The 25,030-nt window shown below is 35.3% G+C and overlaps 1 protein-coding gene across 3 annotated transcripts in view; it reads right to left on the bottom strand.

Annotated features, from left to right (window-relative positions):
• Positions 1–779: 779 nt before the first annotated feature.
• The window catches only part of LOC126811222 (stearoyl-CoA desaturase 5), a 38,519-nt gene continuing 14,268 nt past the window's right edge, over positions 780–25,030 (bottom strand). For all 3 annotated transcript variants that reach the window (XM_050536796.2, XM_050536798.2, XM_050536797.2), the window contains exons 2-5: positions 14,614–14,847; positions 9,537–9,667; positions 6,778–6,983; positions 780–4,086 (exon numbers count right to left, since the gene is read on the bottom strand). In XM_050536796.2, the coding sequence (XP_050392753.1) occupies positions 3,651–4,086; positions 6,778–6,983; positions 9,537–9,667; positions 14,614–14,847 (1,007 nt within the window). In that variant the 3' untranslated portion in view covers positions 780–3,650. The remainder of the gene's footprint in view (positions 4,087–6,777; positions 6,984–9,536; positions 9,668–14,613; positions 14,848–25,030) is intronic.

Genomic DNA, 25,030 nt, shown 5'->3' with positions numbered 1-25,030 from the left:
AAGTGTCCTCACTCTCACTTAATTAGAACTACAGTTATTGTGTCCCAAAGCATCAACCAATCAAACTGCTTATCTCTGCTTACCCTAAGCAGAAAATTCTCATCTTCGAACTCCATCAAGGCATTTACCTAATAGACACCTACGCCAAGTGTGAACATAACTCAATTAGAATGAGAGTTATTGTGTTCCAAAGTCTAGACTAATCAAATTGCTTATCACTCTGCTTACCCTAAGCAGAAAATGTTCATCTTCGAACTCCATCAAGGCAGTGACTTAATAAACACCTACACCAAGTTTGAACATTCTAGCTCCATAAGAAGAAGAATTATTGTGTTCCAAAGTCTCGGGCCAATCAAACTGCTTATCCTCTGCTTACCCCCGAGCAGAAAATGCTCATTATCGAACTTGGCCAAGGTACTGAGGTAATGAAACTATACACCAAGTTTCATCACTCTCAATTAGAACTAAAGTTATCGTGTCCCAAAGCATCAAGCAATCAAATTGCTTATCTCTGCTTACCCTAAACAGAAAATGCTCATCTTCTAACTCCATCAAGGCATTGACCTAATAAACACCTACACCAAGTTTGAATATTCTAGCTCAATTAGAAAGAGAGTTATTGTGTCCCAAAAAGTGTGACGGACAAACCCATTTTAATAGTCCCCTGCTTTCTTCAAAAGGCGGGGGACAAAAATCCTTTCTAAAACAAGAAAGGCAATGGTATTTTGTATTTTACTCCCAGGTTTGACTAGGTATACAAATAATTTCAAAACAATAAATAAGTTATTTTTTTTTATATTTTTTTTTTAAATAAGTTATCAAATTCATCAACATGAAACAAAACTGAATACAAACCAAAATATTAAATTATTCTTGAGGACATTTTTCAGTATATTTAGTTGATGATAACTGTTATTACAATAAATAATAGTATTTCTTTAAACATCAAATACATGGGACTAGAGTTATAGAAAGTCCTGATAATCAATTATATAAATGTACAGTAATTTCGTTTTGAATTTGGAAAAGTAATATTATTTAAGTTATATTTTAATTTGAAGTTTTTATAGTATTTATGATGAAAAACATTTAAATGTAGAAACAAACTAGTTGAAAATAACAATATTTTAAGTGCATTAAGCTATTTTGAAAAGTTAACAAATATAATTAACAAAAATAAAATATCCTTTATTTAACCAAAATGATATCTACTCAGAAGTGTATACAATAAGTTGTATAAAATGTTTTTAAGTATATGGAAGCTTTTTTCAAGACAAAAAGAAATTTGGAGTATTCAAGTTTATTCAAACAGTTTATCTTGTAGTCTTAAACATTTGTGTATTAACATTTCCTTCCAAATTCAAGGTTACAACCACAGCGTTAACTTCAAACTTTTTCCAGCCACTTTTGACGTTGCAAGATTTTTTTCGTTCAAAAATAAGAATTTTAGCATTTAAATGTATATTTATGTGCTTATATTTGTAGATACAAAAACTATAACTAAAATATTTTCATGCCAGTTCAGGTGTTTTTTGGCTTATATACAGCAAATCCAAACAAAATGAAGCAAGCACTGTCCTGAGTCAATAAGAGACCTCTGTTGATGGGCTGTCTAATGAGAGTACTACATAGTATTATGCTAACGTCACAGGCCAACAAAGCAATTTCATTTAACCTGTCCTTACATACTAATGAGAAACCAGTTGAAACAATACTATGGTTCTAAAACTATAGATTTGGCTTTAAAATGGTGTCCAGTTAATTTATTGACTATAGACTTAGTTCACCATTATATTGGCCTAAAGTGTGATAACTCTAGCTGGAGATAACATACATTACTGTTGAAGTGTAGTTTCCAATGCAAAAACTTGAATTGGTAGGTCATAGTTAACACAACACGAAGGTATACAATACTACTCAGCAGACACATAAGCAATACTACTCAGCAGACTACACATAAGCACAGTTTATAACTTTCAAGCTTGTCCTACTTTTTGAATACTTTCCACCATTTCTCACAAGAAGTAATGAACTGTTCAAACACGAACCGTGTGTAACAGGAGTTCAGATTGAAATTTGGTTTAAAACCAGAATAACATTACAAGATGGTTACCAAAATGTCATCCTGATGTCTTAACTACTAGTCAAGCCCTGGTATCAATGAACACTTAAAATAGTCTATACGGATACTTCCAAATAATCATGTGAAAAATAAATCCTTTTTGAAAAAAAGGCTTGGCTTAGAAGTTTGTGTGCTACTTGCCAATTTTGGCATATAGAATCTGATCCTATTAGCCAGCTGGTTTACAAATTTGACTGATTATAAATTACAAACTTATACATTCAACCCTTAGACAGAGAGCCAGAAAACTTACTTAATTATCCTACAAATATTTCATTTGTTTCAGATCCAATCAAAGTCTTAAAAATGCTTTCGGAATGTATTGTATCGGATTCTGAGTGAGTATAATTCGACTCTGAAAATTTTTCATGAACTATACAATATACATAAGATTTCACAAGTGAGCACATTAACATATACTTATCTAACCAATCTGTAACTGAAATAAATCTGAATATCAAAAGATGTGCTTATGACCTAATCATCAAACCAGGATATTTTGTAAAGAATACCATCAAGAAGTTTGAACTGAATAAATCGGACGAAAGATACAAGTTACACGACTATCTGTCCTCAATTTCACACAAAAATAGCACATGTAGAAAAAGTTACCCATAAGAAAAATAAGCACTAACATTTGAAATAAACAAAAAACGCGACAGGTAACTGTTTATAGATGCACAATTTGAAAACTTATCAGCTGCTAAAAGATTTTATCAAGATCTGGATTCTAGATTTAAGAGTTAGTACAATCAAATTGAAATTTATGAACCAGCTGGCAGATACAACAATCACATAAACATCACTCCCATTCATCCTATTCTATTAATTAGTGGGCAATTAATTTAAATTAATTTGACAATACTGAAAACTAAGCCATAAATTGTAAGTATAATTTAGCACTATTTTTAATTAGTAGAATACAGATAAATGCTAGAAAGTTTGATAATAAAACAAATCCTTTTTTTTTTTATAAATATTATTCAAGACAAGAAAATAAATCATAAAAAAAGAACATAATAAATTGAAACTATAAATTTTGAAATCGCATCTATGATATACAGTGTCATGAATATTAATACAACATTTTAAGCTTTGGCTAATACAGAACATTATAGCCGACAAAATTACTAGAGATTTTGAGATATGTATATGGTCCATCTAAATCCAGTGAGTTTTCTATGAATATTTGATCTACTGCAAGTAAACAACTCAAATGATTTCTTTGACACATATCTAAATGTCATTATCAAAATATATTAACTCAGTGAATGCATGTCATAAAATAATACCATTATGTAGGTGATTATTTGAAGAATACATTTATATTGTGTTATTGTAGATGTTGTAAGTCTCAAATCATTATTCAAACAAAAGGTGCATTCTGTGATTGAGACTTTAGATTAGTATTACTGGATAGTCCAGTCAATACCATCATATATTCTACATTTGAATACAAATATGGCTGTCAAAGTGAATATCCAGACACACACACACCATATTATCAACTTGTCTTCCATCACAAAGTTCAGAAGTTGAAGCCTTCTGTACCATCTCCAGTTCTTTTTTTCCTTCTTTCTATAACTTCTTTTGGAATCTTTCTCCTCTCTGTCACTTGACCAAAGTAGGCCCAAAAATCTATAAAGAATGTAGTAAGATTATAGTACCAACCATATTCGCTTGTTGAATAGTCATAAGGGAAGACATGATGATAATTGTGGAATCCCTCTCCAATAGCTCCAAGTGTCACACCAACATTCTGGGCAGGACTAATACGGCGATCATAAGGGTGGTTTCCAAAGATATGTGCAGCACTATTTACCAACCAGGTTACATTCAGTCCAATACATAATCTTAATATACTGGCAAGATAGAAGGCATTCCATAAGCTCTCTCCCCAACAGTAATATGGAATAACAGCAGGAAGTACAAAAGACAACAATATCACAGCAGGTCTGTATATTCTGTAAAAATACAAATCACATTTATTAAACAGATAAAAAAAAGACATATTGTCAATAGATAAAGATGGAAGCAACATTTTAACTCCCTATGAGAAGATGAAAATGAAATGGGGCTTAAAGTCCTACTTTTCAGCACTACATGTAACTAGCCTAATGGCGAACATGAACAAGTTTAGAAAGGAAATCTCTGGCAATCTAAAATTTTGCTGTAACCCCCAATAATTGTTACAATCCGAAACATTTCAGACAGTTTAACTCGAGACAAACACAAATAGCAAAGTCTCAATCCAATGGCTGAAGTTATGTAATTCTATGATTGCAATTTGTGATATCATTTTAGACATCCATGATGTTTTACCACACAAGTAGGGTGCCCCACCACAAATAAACATTTCCAAATATCTTGACAATTACACAATATTTATATATATATATACCAAGCCTTAAATCAGTTTCAGACATTTATAGTCACTAAATAAACGATCATGTTGTACTTAATAAGCTATGACCATTTAACCATCCTTAAATAGACTGAAAAATGGTTATGAGTGTCGGCCATAACATCCAGGCACTTGAGTAAAAAAATAAGTTACATGCCCTTGTTTTGAACTTAGTCTCGCTTAACCAGTCTACCGACCATTCTACGTCTGACAGACCGGGATAATCAAGACTACTTTTTTACGAAACATAACAGAAAGCTAGAACAAGAAATTGAATTTATAAACACGCACGTTAGGCAAGTCAACTATGGTTTTAAGAATCTTGAAAAGTAAACTGAAACTACTACTAGTACCATGTTCTTGCCTAACCCAAGTTTTTCAGAGATATTTGTACTAAACCAAAAGATGCCGCTCCTAACGATATAGTTAATGATAAAGCAATTTAAAAAATAAAACAAATGTTATTTCTAACGCTGCTGTAATAACCCACTAACACTATTTATGGAATAACAATTACTGGTTTATTAACATGCAACGTTTCGACGATGATACCCTCTACTTTATCAAAGCAAATGATAAAGAAGTGCTGTAATAACCAACAAGTGGTTGCCATGCAAGATATGCCCACATTTTGCAAGAGATGGACAGAACGAGCTAAAAAAAAAATAATGCGATTTTTTGTACAATCAGGGGCCATATTCCAGAAAGATATGGTCCGATATGCAAAAATATCGAAAGGAACTGAGATCTTTGGGTTATGAAATGAACATACATTTCAAGTTTCATCAAAATCGGATCAAAATTGTGACCTCCAGAGGGTCCACAACCTTGGTATTACATACTTTTACACTATTTGCGTACAAAGAGCAACCATTTTGTTGGCAGTTTCATTTCAATTTTCCCGGAATTTGAATTCAGCCTTCATTATGGTGGAATGGTGATACATTTAAACGTTTTTTAAAAACGTAAAAAAAATTGTGACCTCTAGAGAATCCGCAAGCTAAAAATGTGATTTTTCGAACAATCAGGGGCCATAATCCAGAAGTTACGTTCGGATATCAAAATGAATCAAGAACTTAGTGTGTAACAGTGATATATTTACACTTTTTTTTTTTTAAATCGGATAAAAATTGTGACCTCTAAATTTTATACAATCAAGGGCCACAATTCAGGAAGTTACAATCCGATATGCGCGAATATCGAAATGAACCAAGATCTTTGGGTTACAAACATTTATTTCCAGCTTCATTAAAATCGGATTAAAATTGTGACCTCTAGAGGGTCCACAACCTTGATATACCATGACCAATATTGCACTATTAGAGTGCCAGGGGCGGCCATTTTGTTTGGCAGTTTTGGTCCGATTTTCACGAAATTTGAACTCAAACATCACAGTGATATATTCACACATTTTTTTTTAAATCGGATAATAATTGTGATCTCAAGCTAAAAACGTGATTTTTCTTACAATCAGGGACCATAATTCAGGAAGTTACGATCCGATATGCGCAAATATCCAAAGGAAACAAGATCTTTGGGTTATAAACATGCATTTCAAGTTTCATCAAAATCAGATGAAAATTATGACCTCTAGAGTGTCCACAAGCCAAAACGTGATTTTTCGTACAATCAGGTGCCATAATCCATGAAGTTTTGATCCAACACATCTTTTGGAGATAAACCTATATTTCAAGTTTCGTCAAAATTGGATAAGAATTCTGACCATTATAGTGTCCACAAACAAATTGTGGACGGACTCACGGACGTCTGGATGGACAGGGACGACGACAATATACATCCACATAAAAATGTGGGCGCATAAAAAGCTAAATATTACTGCTATTCATAATCGTCAACAATAGTTTTTTTACGCCTGTAATAGTTGATAGATGTGTAGCTAATTTCACGTGCAATGGCTATTTATAGTATCTGTTATCGAACTGCATGATTAGCCAGAAATCACTTCGAGACAAGCCACTGAAGCATGCACATTCGGCGTGTCAAGTTCAACTGTCTGTAGGGAAATTTTCACTGCACAGGGCACCCTAACATAAGCAAAAACCCCAAAGTGGGGTTTCTAAGAAACCCCCATATGTGGTATTTCCATGGATTATATTTATCTGTGAAACTAATTAAGATGAACACAGAACTTCCATCATTTCAGAAGATAAATAATGCTTCTAAAGAAAACATGGATTAAATGGGATTAAACTTTAATTGTATTTTGATATTGACAAGCGAATTTACTCACTTTCTCTGAACGACACACACTGGATCAGCATACAAATCTGACAAATCAACAGTCTTCCCTTTATTTTTAACTTCTGGATGTTTACGCACCAAAAGCCAACCAATATGGGCGAAGAAAAACCCTCTCTTGGCATTATGGGGATCTGCATCAGTCTCGGAGGTTTTATGATGTAATCTATGATCTCGTGCCCATTCAATTATATCATTCTTTAAATATAAAAATAAAATATCCAAATTAAAACCGGCAACATAATAGGAATGAACAAAGAAAGGTTGCCAGGAATCAAAACCTACCCCCACATCAGCTAAGATGTACTAGCAGCTCAAGATTGTCACATTTTTATACTTTTGTGTGGGTAACAACTCACGAAGTCATCATCAAAATTTGATTAAAACTTCTAGTTCATCCTAGCGGTAACATGTACACAGACAATATTTAAATGCTGTGACCTACAAGCATGTTACATCAGTACCAGATTTTTCGGGGTATAAGTCGATATTCTTTTCTGCTGAAGTTCGTTCTTTATCTTGTACTCCGCTTCAAATTATATACGGATGAAGGTAAAAAATGCCATCTCTAAAAAAATTTTTTTCCCTATATAGTGTCGCCCCATGATGCCGCCCGCACAATCTCTAAAACTAAGGATGTAACGGTTCAAAAATTATTGAACTGGTTAACTGGTCTTTAAAAATCCAACCGCAACCGGTTAACAGATAAAAAATTTCTATTAAAATATTTGTTGTACCACAGGAAGACTTGATAATATATTTTTAAATTATTAGTATTACAGTTTTTCTGTAACAGTGTACAAATTCCATTCATTCATTCATTCATTTATCCATCTTTCACGTTATTTTGACGGGTCAGGTATAGACAGCATGGGGAGCTGATTGATAATATAAACAATTCTACTATTATATCCAGTCTATTTTAATATTTCCTCAGATCAAACTTGTTTCGTTTTGAGACTTTGTGATGAGGTTAATAAATACTGTAAAACAATTAATTTGTCAATCAGCAGAGTCTATTTAATGCTTGGCAGCGAGTTCCAATAACGTATAAAAACCTTTGAGTGGGAATTTAAAGACGTTAACTTCTGGTGATGTATTACAAATGACATGTGTTATTTGGAGTATTTATGTGGTCTCGAGTCATAGTGGAAGAAACAATATTGTGGCTACCATTCCTGGGTTTGTAGGTTGGTTAGTAATTTTTTGAACCGGTTCAACAGTGCAACCGAACCATGACTGGTTAACCGAGTGACCGTTTACATCCTTATCTAAAACAAAACTACTTAGAACACTATTTCAAACAAAATATTTGTAGAAATTCCTTAGCTTGTTTAATTCTTTATTTAAAAACATAACCCACCCACCCCCACCTCAAAATATTATCATCAACCCGAAAATATGCCATCTCGACAGGATTTTTTTCACAGACATTCGTCAAAATTGGCACGTTTCCTTTTCTCGTAATTTCACACATCTCGCGAGATTTCTACTTTTAGTTTTCAGCTAAATTAATCAATCATATTATACTGCGTTGTTTTCTTTTTTCTATTTTTAGTAACGTACATTATAACCAAGTTTGATTAGAAACAGAGCCTGCTTTGTCTTATATTTATTGTATACATTGGTTCAAATAAACCAAGAACACAACTTGGAATATTAATCAAGTTAGTCCTACATTTATGAACGGATTATTTTACATTAATTAATATTATGGGCCAATTTTTCTCGCCATACACCGGTGCAGTATTAGAGTTAGGTTAACAGTCCTGAAACTCAATAATAGATTGCTATCGTGGAGTTGAAAAACATTCGTCTTATATACCACTTCGACTTACATATGGAGGTCGGAAAAACGATAAAATATGCCAATTTGACCTATACTCTACATCGACCTATACCCCGTAAAATACAGTAATTGGGACAGTTTGTGCTTTAGTTACATGTAACTACTTGGTCAGTGAAAACATCAATTATAAGATACTGTAAGAATTAATTTTGTATATTCAGAATCCATGGAGTTATTGCAGTGAATAAATTTTAAAACTATCACTCATAAACATTTAGTATTACAGTTTTATTACATGAACACTGGGTACATCTATGACAAAATCAATTTGATTTGTCAAAGTGCCAATATTATAATATGACACCAAGTCTATCTTCTAATGGCCCTACTGATAATCGGCCAGTGAGGATCTCCTGATTATATAGAGTGAAATTGACTATCAGCACTCTAGGACGGATGTATATTGATCATTGGCTAGTTCACCTTTAAGGAAGCTAAATCGCTATTCTTTGGTACCTAGAAATGGACACAAATGGGTTGCAATGCATATAATAATGTAATATTACTGTATATAAACTGATTTACATTCAATTATTTGTTTTTACTCTAATTTTTAATCAGTTATGTTGGGCGAAATATGAGAAGGTCCGAATTGAATGGCAGTCTTTAGGGTCTGGTTATTTCAGTTTACACCAGTAGTATTCTCCTACATGGGTGTATGTTTAGCCTTGTTCATTGAGACACTTCATTACAAATGGCGCTCAAAAGGATTCTGGCTCACAATTCGTGTGCCAACTTTAAAATTTCCATTTAGTCTTAAATATTGGATATCAAAAGACCAACTTATCACGGTAAGATAACAAAAATGTTGATTTAAATTGACCAATAAGTCGTGTTTGCTATGTCGAAGACTGGATGATATTGACTTGCCTCCTTTAAAGTGAGACTATATAACAAATTACCTGTACAGCTATAGTTTGAAATATACCAAGAATAATTCTCAATAGAAGTTTAGCTTTATATGAACGATGAGACCATAGTCTGTGAGCACCAGCTGTAATACCTAATCCTCCCATCAGGTAGAATAAAAACACTAAAAACAGAAACAATAAAACATGTTTATTATTAAGGCAAACAACAAGACTGTCATCAACATCAAAAGCCTTTCAACAGGTTGTCAGAAGATACAGGGGCAGATGATTGTGTAATTGGTAATCAATATCCAGCTACTATTTACAAGTTAGCAAATAACATCCCAAGACCTAAATTGAGTTCAGTTACAAACTACCACGAGATGATGAAGGCGCTGGCTCACCAATCACAAGGCCCAGAGTCAGAGTTCAATATTGATGTTGGTCGAGAAAGTTGCCCTGGATTTTCCAGCAAAGTTTCCCTTTGTCAGTGGCGCAGGACAAAGAGTCGGGCAAGGAACAGTGTCTAATCATTTGGATGATATGAAAAACCGTTGCCTATTGGGTTTGTTTTTCACATTTTTCATTAGCAGTTAACACACTAAGCTACCATAATAACATTATGTAAAAGACTAGATCCATAGATTTGCAATAATTTTGCCAATATTTTTGCACTTTTAAAGGGAGCAATTATCATCTGATTTTTGTGAAATTTTCCCTGGAAACAAGATCTTGGGAGTCTGAAAGTAAATGGACCATTAACTCTTGAGATATGCATATATGGATCCATGATGAACTTGTGAGGTAAACCATGTTACTATATGTAGCTTAATTAATAATAAGGCAAGAAAACAAGCGTTGCCATGCAAGATACGCCCACATTTTGCAAGAGATAGACAGAACAATCTTAAACACGATTTTTCGTACAATCAGGTTACATTATGCAGGATATAACAGTCCAATATGCATTAATATCGAAAGGCACCAAGATCTTTGGGTTGTAAATGTGACCTCTGGATAACCCACAACCTTGGTATTGCATACTTTTACACTATTTATGTACAAGGAGTGTCCATTTCGTCAGGCAGTTTCGGACCAATTTTCACAAAATTCGAAGTCAACCATCATTATGGTGATATATTTAAACAATTTATAAAATCGAATAAAAATTGTGACTGCTAGAAGGTCCGCAAGCTAAAATCGCAATTTTTTCCTACAGTCAAGGGCCATAATCCAGTAAGTTACAGACTGATATGCGCAAATACCAAAAAGAACTGAGATGTTTGGGATAGGCCTATAAACATCTATTTTATGTTTCATCAAAATCAGATTAAAATTTTGACCTCTAGAGTGTCCACAACCTGATGCATTGGGAATTTTTTGCCGCAATTTTGTTTATCAAAAATTACAGAAATAGCATTAGTATTTTGGATAGAAACATAAATTTCCCTAACATTATCATAAGGCCTATTATAGAAATGTTGATTTATTTGAATAAATTTATTTCCACAATATTCTTCTGTTATTTATTAAGACATTAATATCGTCCGATTTACTTCAATTGACACCCATTAGCCATTGTTCAAATTTGTTGTGAAGGCGTGAGGGCTGTGTGTGTGAGGTAGTTACAAGAGACAATTTGCATTATTCATAGTTATACGGATCGTATCAAAGCCTGTCTATAGGGATTTATGAAGTACATTTTCTATTGCCCGTGACAGAAAATAAGACTGAATCGTTTTAAAACTAGCTTTAAAGATAGGTTGCCAGGCAACGAAACATACGCCCACAGCAGCTATATCGTCCGGGCAGTCAAGAGTTTTTACTTTTTTCAGTAATGAAACATTTATAATACATTAAAATCTGATTAAGAGTAACAACTCATTAAGTAATTATCAGAAAATTCATTAGAATTTGTTTGGTTTTTATAAAGTTCTACCCCATGCTAACGTTAAGTAAACAAAACATTTGATATGAATTTAGCTGTTCAAGTTATCAACATTCATTGAGAATCAATATACTTGTTCATCTCAAGACCTTAAACTCTGTGTGTATCAATCTGAAGTCGATCAGATGATAACTTTAGCCTCTAGAGCGTCACAAGTTTTTTCAAAGTGATCAAGGGCCATAACTCTGGCAGTAATTATTGGAAATCGCTGAAAATCAACAGGCTTCTTCTTCTCATGACCTTAAACACTGTGTATAAATTTAAAATCAATCAAATATTAACTTTAGCCTCTAGAGCGTCCACAAGATTTTTCAAAGTGATCAAGGGCCATAACTCTGGCAGTAATTATCGGAAATCGCTGAAAATCAATAGGCTTTTTTGTCTCGTGACCTTAAACACTATGTATAAATTTAAAGTCAATCGGATATTAACTTTAGCCTCTAGAGCGTCCAAGATTTTTCAAAGTGATCAAGGGCCATAACTCTGGCAGTAATTATCGGAAATCGCTGAAAATCAATAGGCTTCTTCGTCTTATGACCTTAAACACTGAGTATAAACTTAAAGTCAACCGGATATTAACTTTAGCCTATAGAGCGTCCACAAGCAATTGTGGACGCCGGCCGGCCGGACAGGGGCGACAACAATATATGACCACATTTCAATGTGGGCGTATAAAAGCCGGCCGGGAAATATTATCCTCCTGACAGTTTGTTTGGCCATTTAAATGAACCGTGAAATTGACCTTGGGGTTAAAGGACACGATAGCCAGGGGACGTAACCAGCAAACGCAATCTTTGTAGTCACTGGAAAATGGAGACCATCATAACGGAAGCGTAGGGGGTGTGTGAGTTAGTTGTATTTTACGTCCGCTTCCACCGGGTAAACAGGTCAAGCCTAATACACCGTGTGGGATTCATTGAATTGTTCCGTTACATATATATTGTTTTATTTTGAATTATAAAAAACACAGAAAAATGTATTGAAAGGGTGTTATTTATTCTAGTGGACGAATTTGTGAACTCCTCGGACACAAAGCTAATTAATAGTATTTTTTGCCGATGCATCGATAATACAAAAAAAAGAACAGAATCGAATCGGCGATGCATCGATACTTGATATCAGCACTAATCGAAAGGATCCAAGATCTTTAGGTTATAAACAAACATTTCAAGTTTCATCAAAATCTGATAAAAATTTTGACATTTAGAATGTCCACAAGCTAAAAACATGATTTTTCGACAATCGGGGGCCATAATCAAAGAGGATACAGTCCGATATGTGCGAATATCGTAAGGAATGGAGATCTATGGGTTATAAACATGCATTTGAAGTTCCATCAAAGTTGGATAAAAATTGTGACCTCTTAGAATGTCCACAAGCTAAAAACCTGATTTTTCGTACAATCAGTGGCCACCATCCATGAAGTCCAATTATCATGGCCACCATCCATGAAGTCCAATTATCGAAAGGAACCAAGATCTTTTGGAGATCAACCTTATTTCAAGTTTCGTCAAAATCGGAAAAAATTTTTGACCTGTAGAGTGTCCACAAACAAATTGTGGACGGACAAGACGGACAGGTGCAGTTATGGGATTTCAAAATTTTTCTTGTCAGACATTTTTACCGAAAATAAAGGGACATAACTCTTATCGTTATTTAAAATGGCAGTTTTTAGACCACACACAAAAATCACGTGTAAAACAAAATATTCAAATTCGTCCGTAATATAAAAATAGGTGCACCTCGTTATTTTTCATATTTAATTCCTGTACGGTATTCAAATTTATGTCAGTAATATTCCTACAAAATTTGTAATACAATAGAATGAAAGCGTGCCGACAGCTGCCACTCTGTATTGTTTCAAATTCCTTCAAAATTACTGTATTTTCGGGTCATAAGTCGCTACATTTTTCAGCAGAAGTCCGGCATTCGTCTTAATTCCGTTACGACTTATGTACAGAGGGTAAGAATATGATATCCCGAAGAATGACACCATCCGCTAAATAATCGCTAGCACGCGCTATCGTCTAAAACAATTAAGTACTTACACTATTTCAATTGACATATTCGTCAACATTGCCTAGATTACTTATTTCTTTATTTAAAAACATAAACCCCTTTCAAAATATGATCGTAAATCCGAGAATATGCCATCAAAATAGAATCTTTTCTTCGACATTAGAAGCGTGAATTTAGTCACGTATTCATTTCATAATTTCACGCGTCTCGCGAGATTTCTAATACCGGTATAGCACTCGGCAAACCTCGGCAGATTCCATTACTCTACAAACAGCCCCGCTGTATGACGGTAAGTGATATGTACCTAATCAGATTTTCTTCAAACAAGGACAACTTTGCTCTGAAAATTCTAACACGCTTCGAACGATGCAATTTTGATAACTTCTTTCTAAAACCGACAAGTTCGTAGGTACATATCACTTACCGTCATGCAGCCGAAGCTAGATGTAGAGTAACGGAATCTGCCGAGGTTTCCCGAGTGCTGTAACCGCGTGCTAGAAATGTCTAATATTTTTCGGATATATATGTGTGTGAAATAGCTTTATTTAACGCTCCCTTCCACCGAAGTGATATAGCAGACGAATTATAATGACTGTCTATTGATCTGGGCGTTATATACTCTTACAATATGTGACTTCTATGACTAGTTTATACATATTGTCGGCTCACATCAATGTGATTAAAATGTCCGTCAATGCAGAAACCACAAGGTTAACAAACGAAGATTAAAATTATAATGGATTGAGGAATAGTCCGACAAAATGGAAACAATGGCTTCCGTTTAAGATTAGATTGATGAATTGTCCGACAAAGGATTAAGTCAGTCAATCAAGGCAGATTAAGTAGTTAATCAAGGTACGTTAACACGATAAATACGTTGATCACTTAATTACCTAATCAATCCATGCGTATTATCGACGATAATCTGGTTGAGTGGTAATTATACACTCAGTAAACTATATTAATTTCGGAATTTTGAATATTATTCACCATGTCTTGATGTCCGATTGGGCATATTCCCGGTCGGACAATTTTGGCCGTTTGGAAAAAAGATTCGGACAAGTCCGGAATATACGGGCAAAATCCCATCACTGGACAGGAAAGATGACAATATAGGTCCACATAAAAATGTGGGTATATAAAAATAATCAAATAACTTACCCCAAATCAAGGTATAATAATGCGCCTTTGGAATCAGAAAAAGGGAATAGAAAGAAGCCAGGTGAAGCAAACTAAAGATAACAACATTTTTCCACACAACTTTCATTGGAGGACGTTTGGCACTATGGGTTTCTTCTGTAATAACTGGCTCAACTTCAGCCTCTGCTGATAGAACATCTCCATCTGGATCAGTCAACTCGGCTACAATATTACGGGGTGGCATTGTAGATAATTCTGAAAAGAAAAACAAAGCAGATAAAATGTGTTTATAAGGATTCACTGTATTAAACTGGCAATCACTATGCAATTATCCAGGAAGGTATTTCCAAGTTTTTATCAACGCAAAGTTCCCAGCACCTGGATTCGAGTAGAAGTTTGTGGATTGAATGAGCAAAGGATAGGTCCACTCTTCAAATACCACCAAGACCAGCTTTGGTGGCAAAATACTAATATCAGATAGTCATGGAATTAATAAACTGCAAGACAGCAAAATGTTTAATTAAGAACTTCCTATGTTGCATTTTTGAGACATACATGTACATGTACCATTAAAATCTAAAGACTGTTTGAGTTAAGAGGATTTCAAATGAAATGAAATTTAACATCCTACTGATCTGCTCCGACTGGGCTATTGGATACGGGCATACACCATCATGCAGTGTTTTATTAGAGAAATTTTGCCCAGACAGCAGCGCTTTGGCAAGCGAACCTGCGACCTCAGGACTAGCGAGCCAGCACCTTACTCAATTAGCCTCTGTGGCACCCGATTTCAAAGGGTAACTCTCTGGTATACAGGGCTGTGACAACCAGTATCACAGCTTAATTTGTGATATATATTTTGTCAGTCGCTAATCAAAAATTAAAATGTTTTTGATTCGCAGTAACTGCGAAACATTAATACGCCTGTCACTTTGGATATTGACACGAAGATTTTATCCACATTTTGAAGACTAGAAGGCTTTCTTAACACTTTCAACGTGTATAAAATATGTCAAATAAAATTTCTCGAACTACCCAGACACAATTCATTATACTATATAATACAGGGATATAACTATGATAGTGACTATTAAATCGGAAATGGGGAATCAAGAAGTACCACTCATGCTGCGACATATGTCAATTTTGAGTAATTATACCAGTATTCAATTTGAAAAAAAAAAAAAAAAAAATCGAGTGTATCCATAAAAAAGTAAACGTATATTGTAAAATGAGAAATCAAACTAAGAATTCCCGTAAAATATTATTGTTTATATCACGTCAGTCTAGTTAATCGAGTTATTTTGTTAATCCCGCATGTGTCTGATTGAACAAAAATAGTAGCACACGATAAAAAGCAATCGGTAATGAAACATTTATATACACTAAAATCTGATTAAGAGTAACAACTCATTAAGTAATTATCAGAAAACCATTAGAATTTGTTTGGTTTTTATAAAGTTCTGCCCCATGCTAACATTTAGTATACAAAACTTTTAATATCATTGATTTAGATGTTCAAGTCTTAAACTCTGTGTATCATACTATCAATCTGAAGTCAATCGGATGATAACTTTAGCCTCTAGAGCCTCACAAGATTTTTCAAAGTGATCAAGGGCTATAACTTTGGCAGTAATTATCGGAAATCTTTGAAAATCAATATGCTTCTTTGTCTCATGACCTTAAACACTGTGTATAAATTTAAAGTCAATCGGATATTGACTTTGGCCTCTAGAGTGTCCACAAGATTTTTTAAAATGATCAAGGGCCATAACTATCGGAAATCTTTGAAAATCAATAGGCTTCTTCATCTCATGACCTTAAACACTCTGTATAAATTTAAAGTCAATCGGATATTAACTTTAGTCTCTAGAGCATCCACAAGATTCAAGGGCCATAACTTTGGCAGTAATTATCGGAAATCATTGAAAATCAATAAGATTCTTCGTCCAATGACCTCAAACACTGTGTATAAGTTTAAAGTCAATCGGATATTAACTTTAGCCTCTAGAGCGTCAACAAGATTTTTTGAAGTGATCAAGGAACATAACTCTGGCAGTAATTATCGAAAAATCACTGAAAATCAATAGGCTTCTTCGTCTCATGACTTAAACACTGTGTATAAATTTAAAGTCAATCGGATATTAACTTTAGCCTCTAGAGCGTCAACAAGATTTTTTGAAGTGATCAAGGAACATAACTCTGGCAGTAATTATCGAAAAATCACTGAAAATCAATAGGCTTCTTTGTCACATGACCTTAAACACTGTGTATAAATTTAAAGTCAATTGGATATTAACTTTACCCTCTAGAGCGTCCACAAGATTTTTTGAAGTGATCAAGGGCCATAACTCTGGCAGTAATTACCGGAAATTGCTGAAAATCAATAGGCTTCTTTGTCACATGACCTTAAACACTGTGTATAAATTTAAAGTCAATCGGATATTAACTTTAGCCTTAGAGCGTCCACAAGAATTTTTGAAGTGATCAAGGGCCATAACTCTGGCAGTAATTATCGGAAATCGCTGAAAATCAATAGGCTTCTTCGTCTCATGGCCGAGACGATTGTGGATGCCGGACGGACGGACGGGGGCGACGACAATATACAACCACATTTCAATGTGGGCGTATAAAAATGATATTAAATTCCATTTGAGAATTGTTTTTGTTATTTTTCTTAAACCAGCGGCTACCAGGCAGGATACGCCCACATAATTTTCAAGAGATGGAAAGAGAACAAGCTAAACAACAATATACGACCATGAGATGTACAATGTAACGGTGATATATTCAAACGATTTTTTCAATTGGATAAAAATTGTGACCTCTAGAGGGTCCACAAGCTAAAAACGCATTTTTTCGTACAATCAGGGGCCATAATCCATGAAGTTACGGTCCGATACATGCCAATATTGAAAGGAACCGAGGTCATAGGAAGATAAACCTATATTTCAAGTTTCGTTGAAATATGATAAAAATTGTGACCTGTAGAGTGTCCACAAACAATTGTGGACGGATGTCCAGACGGACAGGGGTGATGACAATATACGTCCACATGAAAATGTGGGCGTGTAAAAAGACAGATTAAATCGAAGAAATTTGTCTCTAGATTTTTAGTGCATAAAATCATAAGTGAAAAACAATTTTACAGTGAAGCCGATGTCCCCCACGGCAATCCCAAAATAAATGACACATCAATTAATTACAAATTTATAATCTTTTTTTTAGAGCACCAATCTATACTGTGCAGAAAATACTCATAATATAACTTAGTCACAGACTTTACTCTTTTCTAAATGGGTGACTTAAAGCTAGAAACCATTATTTTTTTTTTTAACTACCAGTGGATAATGACATGAGTGTTATATGGTGTGTGTTATCAATGATATATGAATCTTTGACGAGTGTTAATAACATTGATTTATGAGCTAAGTAACTACCCTACTTTATATAAGATAGGTTGCCAGGCAATGAAACATACGCCCACAGCAGCTAAATCGTCCGGGCAGTCAACAAGAGTTGTCGCATATTTTTACTTTTTTCGGTAATGAAACATTTATAATACACTAAAATCTGATTAAGAGCAACAACTCAGAAAACCATTAGAATTTGTTTGGTTTTTATAAAGTTCTGCCCCATGCTAACGTTTTGTATACAAAACTTTTAATACTGTATCATGGATTTAGCTGTTCCAAGTCATAAAAATTCATTGAAAATCAATATACTTGTTCGCCTCAAGATCTTAAACTCTGTATCAATCTGAAGTCAATCGGATATTAACTTTAGACTCTAGAGCGGCCACAAGATTTTTCAAAGTGATCAAGGGCCATAACTCTGGCAGTAATTATCGTAAATTGCTGAAAATCAATAGTCTTCTTCGTCTCATGGCCTTAAACTAAACACTGTATATAAAGTCAATCTGATATTAACTTTAGCCTCTAGAGCGTCCACAAGCAATTGTGGACGCCGGACCGCCGGACGGGGGCGACAACAATATACGACCACATTTCAATGTGGGCATATAAAAACCCAACACAGTGACAACTCTACACATGAATTACCACAGAGAGAGAGAAAAGGGTACTGAAATTAATTTAGGTGGAAAATAATTGCAAACAAACGAATCAGTATTTGGTATAAATAGAGAATCTCCTACAAGTGTTTTTTGGTATCAAAAAATATTGACACAAGTCGATAATGTAACAAAGAACAAGGCTGATTTTTTTTTTGATGTAAAAAAAAAACAAGAGCACCGCTCTCGCTGGAATATACATCCACATTCCTGCTTTGGTACTTTTTAAAATAAAGTGTGTGTGACACCTCTCCTGGGGGTCGGGACATGCACCAAAATAAATATTTGCTGTTCTTGCAGTATAAGAAAGCCAGATTCAGAATTCCAGTCTGTAGACAAAATAACGTAACAATTTAGCATGACTCTGTCCCTGGGGGTTGGACATGGAACAGTATAAATAGGTACAGCCCTATGATGGATCATACTGAATTGAATCCAAATATGTTAATAATTGCAACCTGTAGATTATTTACAGACAAAATATTAACAAAAAGTGGGTGTGTCACTGTCACCGCCCAAAGGGGGGGTTCATCCCGTACCTTGTTTGGAGACCGCTCTTTCATGGTTGCTGGTCCTTACTTGTGGAACCGGCTCCCCCTGGAGCTTAGAGCTTTGGACAAAATTGATTATCTTCAAATCGAGACTGAAGATACATTTTTTCCGTGAAGCCTTCTGTGATAAGACTCCGTTTGACTAGTGTTTCATCTTTTTGTCATTGATAAATTTTCCCATGCGCGGTTGAGCAGTTTTCTGGAAATGGCGCTTTATAAGTATTTTTTTTTTTTTCATTCATTCATGTACCAAAATCAATAGTTACCGCCCTTGGGGTATAAGGAATAAGTACACTAAGTTCCAAGATAATCCATTCAGAATTGTGGCCTTCATACGCTTAACACAAAAATTGGCCGTGGCTCTGGCCCTAGGAGCTGGGACATGCACCAAAATCAATAGTTTCTGTCCTTAGGCCATAAGGAATACTTATATCAAATTCCAAGACGATCAATTAAAAATTGTGGCCTGTAAGCAACACACAGACAAACAAATCAAAGATAGGTTGCCAGGCAATGAAACATACGCCCACAGTGGCTAAATCGTCCGAGCGGTCGACAAGGGGTGTCACATATTTATTCCTTTGTAGGTAATTGGGGGCCTTTACAAGACAGTTCCATACAGATCAGTTTATAATTCTTGCCGTTTGAGGGTTCACAAGATTCTACAAATTGAAACAAGGGTCTCAACCCTGGAAGTAATCTACAGAAATTGTTGAAATTTGACAGGCTTTTTAGTTTCACAAATTTAAATGATGCATATAAATTTCATACATATCGGATGATAACTTTCATCAATCGAGCATTAACAAGGTTGAACAAAGTTAAGCAAGGGCAATAACTCTAGAAGTTACAAACGGAAATTTCTGAAAATAAATAGGATTCTTCTCTTTACTAATTTAAATGACGCATATAAATTTCATACAGATCGGCAGATAACTTTTGATGTTAGAGCATTCACAAAGTTCAATAAAGTGAAACAAGGGCCATAACTCTTGGCATAATAAACAGAAATTGCTGAAATTCAATAAGCTTCTTCGTTTCACTTATTTAAATAATGCATATAAATTTCAGAAAGATCGGATGATAACTTTTGGTGTTAGAGCGTTCACAAGGTACAATAAAGTGAAACAAGGGCCATAACTCTAGACGTAATACACAGAAATTGCTGAAATTCAATAGGCTTCTTTGTTTCACAAATTTAAATAATGCATATAAATTTCAGAAAGATAGGATGATAATTTTTGGGGTTAGAGCATTCACAAGGTTAAACAAAGTGAAACAAGGGCCAAAACTCTAAAAGTAATAAACGGAAATTGCTGAAATTCAAAAGGCTTCTTCGTTTCCCCAAATTAAATATTGCACATAAATTTCACAAAGATCGGATGTTAACTTTTGGCATTAGAGCGTTCACAAGGTTCAACAAAGTGAAACAAGGGCCATAACTCTAGACCTTATAAACGGAAATTTTTGAAATTAAATAGCCTTCTTTGTTTCACTAATTTAAATAATGCATATAAATATCAGAAAGATAGGATGATAACTTTTGGGGTTAGACTTAGAGCGTTCACAAGGTTAAACAAAGTGAAACAAGGGCCATAATTAAAGAAGTAATAAACGGAAATTGCTGAAATTCAATAGGCTTCATCGTTTCCCTAATTTAAATATTGCATATAAATTTCACAAAGATCGGATGTTAACTTTTGAAATTAGAGCGTTCACAAGGTTCAACAAAGTGAAACAAGGACCATAACTCTAGACGTTATAAACGGAAATTATTGAAATTAAATAGGCTTTTTCATCTCACTAATGTAAACAACATATATCAATTTTAAAACAATTGGATAATAATTTCTATGTGGGCGTATAAAAATGGGCCTGGCTCTGCCTTTAGGGGTCGGGCACACACCAAAAATAATAGGGATCATCCTTATGGTATAAGGAATAAGTATGCAAAGTTTCAAGACAATCCTTAAAGAATTCAGCCCTGTAGGTGACACACAGACACACACACAGGGGCAACAGCATAATACGTCCACAATGTATAACCAGCGGCTGCCAGGCAGGATACGCTCACATTTTCGAGAGATGGATAGAGAACAGGCTAAAAAGAAAGTGATTTTTCGTACAATCAGGGGCTATAATTCAGGAAGTTACAGTCCGATATGCGCCAATATCGAAAGGAACCGAGATCTTTGGGTTATAAACCTACATTTCAAGTTTCAACAAAATCGGATAAAAATTGTGACCTCTATAGAGTCCACAACCTTGATATACCATATTTTTACGCTATTTGAGAACGAACAGCGGCCATTTTGTCTGTCAGTTTTGGGTCGATTTTCACGAAATTCGAACTCAACCGTCATTAGGGTTTAATGGTGATATAATAAAACGTTTTTTTAAATCGGATAAAAATTATGACCTCTATAGGGTCCACAAGCCAAAAAACGTGTTTTTACGTACAATCAGGGGCCATAATTCAGGAAGTTACGGTCCGATATGCGCGAATATCGCAAGGAACCAAGATCTTTGGGTTATAAACGTACATTTCAAGTTTCAACAAAATCGGATAACAAGAGCATTGCTAACGCTGCAATATACGTCCACATTCCTGCTATGAATGATATGGTACTTTTTAAAATGAAGAAAATGAAATATGAAATGGCTGTAATATGACAACAGGCAAAGAAGGCTTGACGATGGGTTTGTTTTGCCAAATTTACAGACAAAATATTAACAAAAAGATAGGTTGCCAGGCAACGAAACATACGCCCACAGCAGCTAAATCGTCCGGGCAGTCAACAAGAGTTGTCGCATATTTTTACTTTTTTGGGTAATAAATCATTTATAATACACTAAAATCTGATTAAGAGCAACAACTCAGAAAACCATTAAAATTTGTTTGGTTTTTATAAAGTTCTGGCCCATGCTAACGTTTTGGTTACAAAACTTTTAATACTTGTTCGTCTCAAGGTCATAAACTCTGTGTATCAATCTAAAGTCAATAGGATATTAACTTTGGCCTCTAGAGAGTCCACAAGATTTTTTTGAAGTGATCAAGAGTCCGAACTCTGGCAGTAATTATCAGAAATCGCTGAAAATCAATAGGCTTCCTCGTCTCATGACCTTAAACACTGTGTATAAATTTAAAGTCAATCGGATATTAACTTTCGCCTCTAGAGCGTCCACAAGATTTTTTGAAGTGATCAAGGGCCATAACTCTGGCAGTAATTATCGGAAATCGCTGAAAATCAATAGGCTTCTTTGTCTCATGACCTTAATCACTGTGTATAAATTTAAAGTCAATCGGATATTAACTTTGGCCTCTAGAGCATCACAAGATTTTTCAAAGTCATCAAGGGCCATAACTTTGGCAGTAATTATCAGAAATCACTGAAAATCAATATGATTTTTCGTCTCATGACCTCAAACACTGTGTATCAATTTAAAGTCAATCGGATATTAACTTTAACCTCTAGAGCGTCCACAAGGGCCATAACAATGGCAGTAATTATCGGAAATCGCTGAAAATCAAAAGGCTTCTTCGTCTCATGACCTTAGACGAGCGTCCACAAGATTTTTCAAAGTGATCAAGGGAAATAATGCTGGCAGTAATTATCAGACATCGCTGAAAATCAATAGGCTTCTTCGTCTCATGACCTTAAACACTGTGTATAAATTTAAAGTAAATCGGATATTAACTTTGGCCTCGAGAGCGTCCACAAGATTTTTTGAAGTGATCAAGGGCCATAACTCTGGCAGTAATTATTGAAAATTGCTGAAAATCAATAGGCTTCTTCGTCTCATGACCTTAAACACTGTGTATAAATTTAAAGTCAATCGGATATTAACTTTAGCCTATAGAGCGTCCACAAGCAATTGTGGAGTGGACGCCGGACCGGCGGACGGGGGCGACAACAATATACAACCACATTTCAATGTGGGCGTATAAAAACTAGATAATGTAAAGGGAAATTGCTGAAATTTTAGCAATTGAATTTTTGGCCTACCCTTGATCATCAATACTAAAAAACATGGTCTCGCTAATCGATTTCATGATTAAATCATAGATGGAAGTCGAGCAGCAAATCAAAACCTAATCCATTAAACATTACAGGCTAGCGATGACATCGAGAGTTGATTATGGTCTGGGTAAGTTAATTGATGTCTAATTCATAATTTAGATAACATTTCAGGACTAAAGACAGACCTGCAATAGGCAGATCTAGCTCTTGCATAATTCTGTTCACTATTTATAAAAATTTGTCAACATTCCACATCTGCTGCGGATGCTATAAATGGGATATGGTCAAAATATTGAGCCTTTTTCTAAAAGCAGTACTATATAAAACCATAACCCATTCCTTTATCTGTAATTGGTAAGCCACCAGAAAAAAATAAGTTGAACAAAGGCTCTCAGAAACCACTCACAAAAACCCGAATGTTACATGGGTGACAACTATTTAAAGCATATCACGTCAGTTTGACATTGTTAAATGGAGTTTGACATTGTTAAATGGAGTTATCTCCCCAAAATCGGGCATGCACCCAAAAGAAAAGGGACCAACCTCAGGGTATAAGGAATATGTATTTTAAGTTTCAAGATGATCGATTTAGAATTGTGGCCTGTAGGCGACACACAAAAAGAAAATTGGCATGGCTCTGCCCCTGGGGGTTGGGCATGTAGGGCCTACTCCAAATGATAAGGATGTTCCAAATGATAGGAATGTTCCTTAGGGTACAAAGAATAAGTATATAAAGTGTGGCTCTGCCCCTGGGGGTTGGGCATGTACCCCAAACGATAGGGATGTTCCTTAGGGTACAAAGAATGTGTATGCAAGATTATAAGTTAAGAAATGTGGCCTGTAGACGACAAACAAACAAATACTAGAAATGGGCGTGGCTCTGCCCCTGGGGGTCGGGCATGCACCAAAAACAATAGGGATCTTCCTTGGGGTATAAGGAATAAGTATACCAAGTTTGAAGAAAATCCAGTAAGAATTGCGCCCTGTAGGCGACACAAAGACACACGAAAAGAAAATGGGAAATGGGCGTGGCTCTGCCCCTGGGGGTTGGGCATGTACCCCAAACGATAGGGATGTTCCTTAGGGTACAAAGAATGTGTATGCAAGATTATAAGTTAAGAAATGTGGCCTGTAGACGACAAACAAACAAATACTAGAAATGGGCGTGGCTCTGCCCCTGGGGGTCGGGCATGCACCAAAAACAATAGGGATCTTCCTTGGGGTATAAGGAATAAGTATACCAAGTTTGAAGAAAATCCAGTAAGAATTGCGCCCTGTAGGCGACACAAAGACACACGAAAAGAAAATGGGCGTGGCTCTGCCCCTGGGGGTTGGGCATGCACCCCAAACGATAGGGATGTTCCTTAGGGTACAAAGAATGTGTATGCAAAGTTTCAAGATTATTAGTTAAGAAATGTGGCCTGTAGACGACAAACAAACAAATACTAGAAATGGGCGTGGCTCTGCCCCGGGGGGTCGGGCATGCACCAAAAACAATAGGGATCTTCCTTGGGGTATAAGGAATAAGTATACCAAGTTTGAAGAAAATCCATGAAGAATTGCGCCCTGTAGGCGAACCACAGACACACACACACACACACACACACACACACACATACATACACACACACACACACACACACAGACAGGGGCGACGGCATAATACGTTCACATTATGAATGTGGACGTATAAAAATTGTGACCTCTACAGTGTTCACAAGCCAAAAACGTGATTTTTCGTGCAATCAGGGGCCATAATCCATGAACTTACGGTCCGATAGATGCCAATATCG

The sequence above is a fragment of the Patella vulgata genome, chromosome 2 (assembly GCF_932274485.2).
Source record: "Patella vulgata chromosome 2, xgPatVulg1.2, whole genome shotgun sequence".
NCBI classification, from domain to species: domain Eukaryota; kingdom Metazoa; phylum Mollusca; class Gastropoda; family Patellidae; genus Patella; species Patella vulgata.
This window is presented reverse-complemented; position numbering and strand designations above follow the sequence as displayed.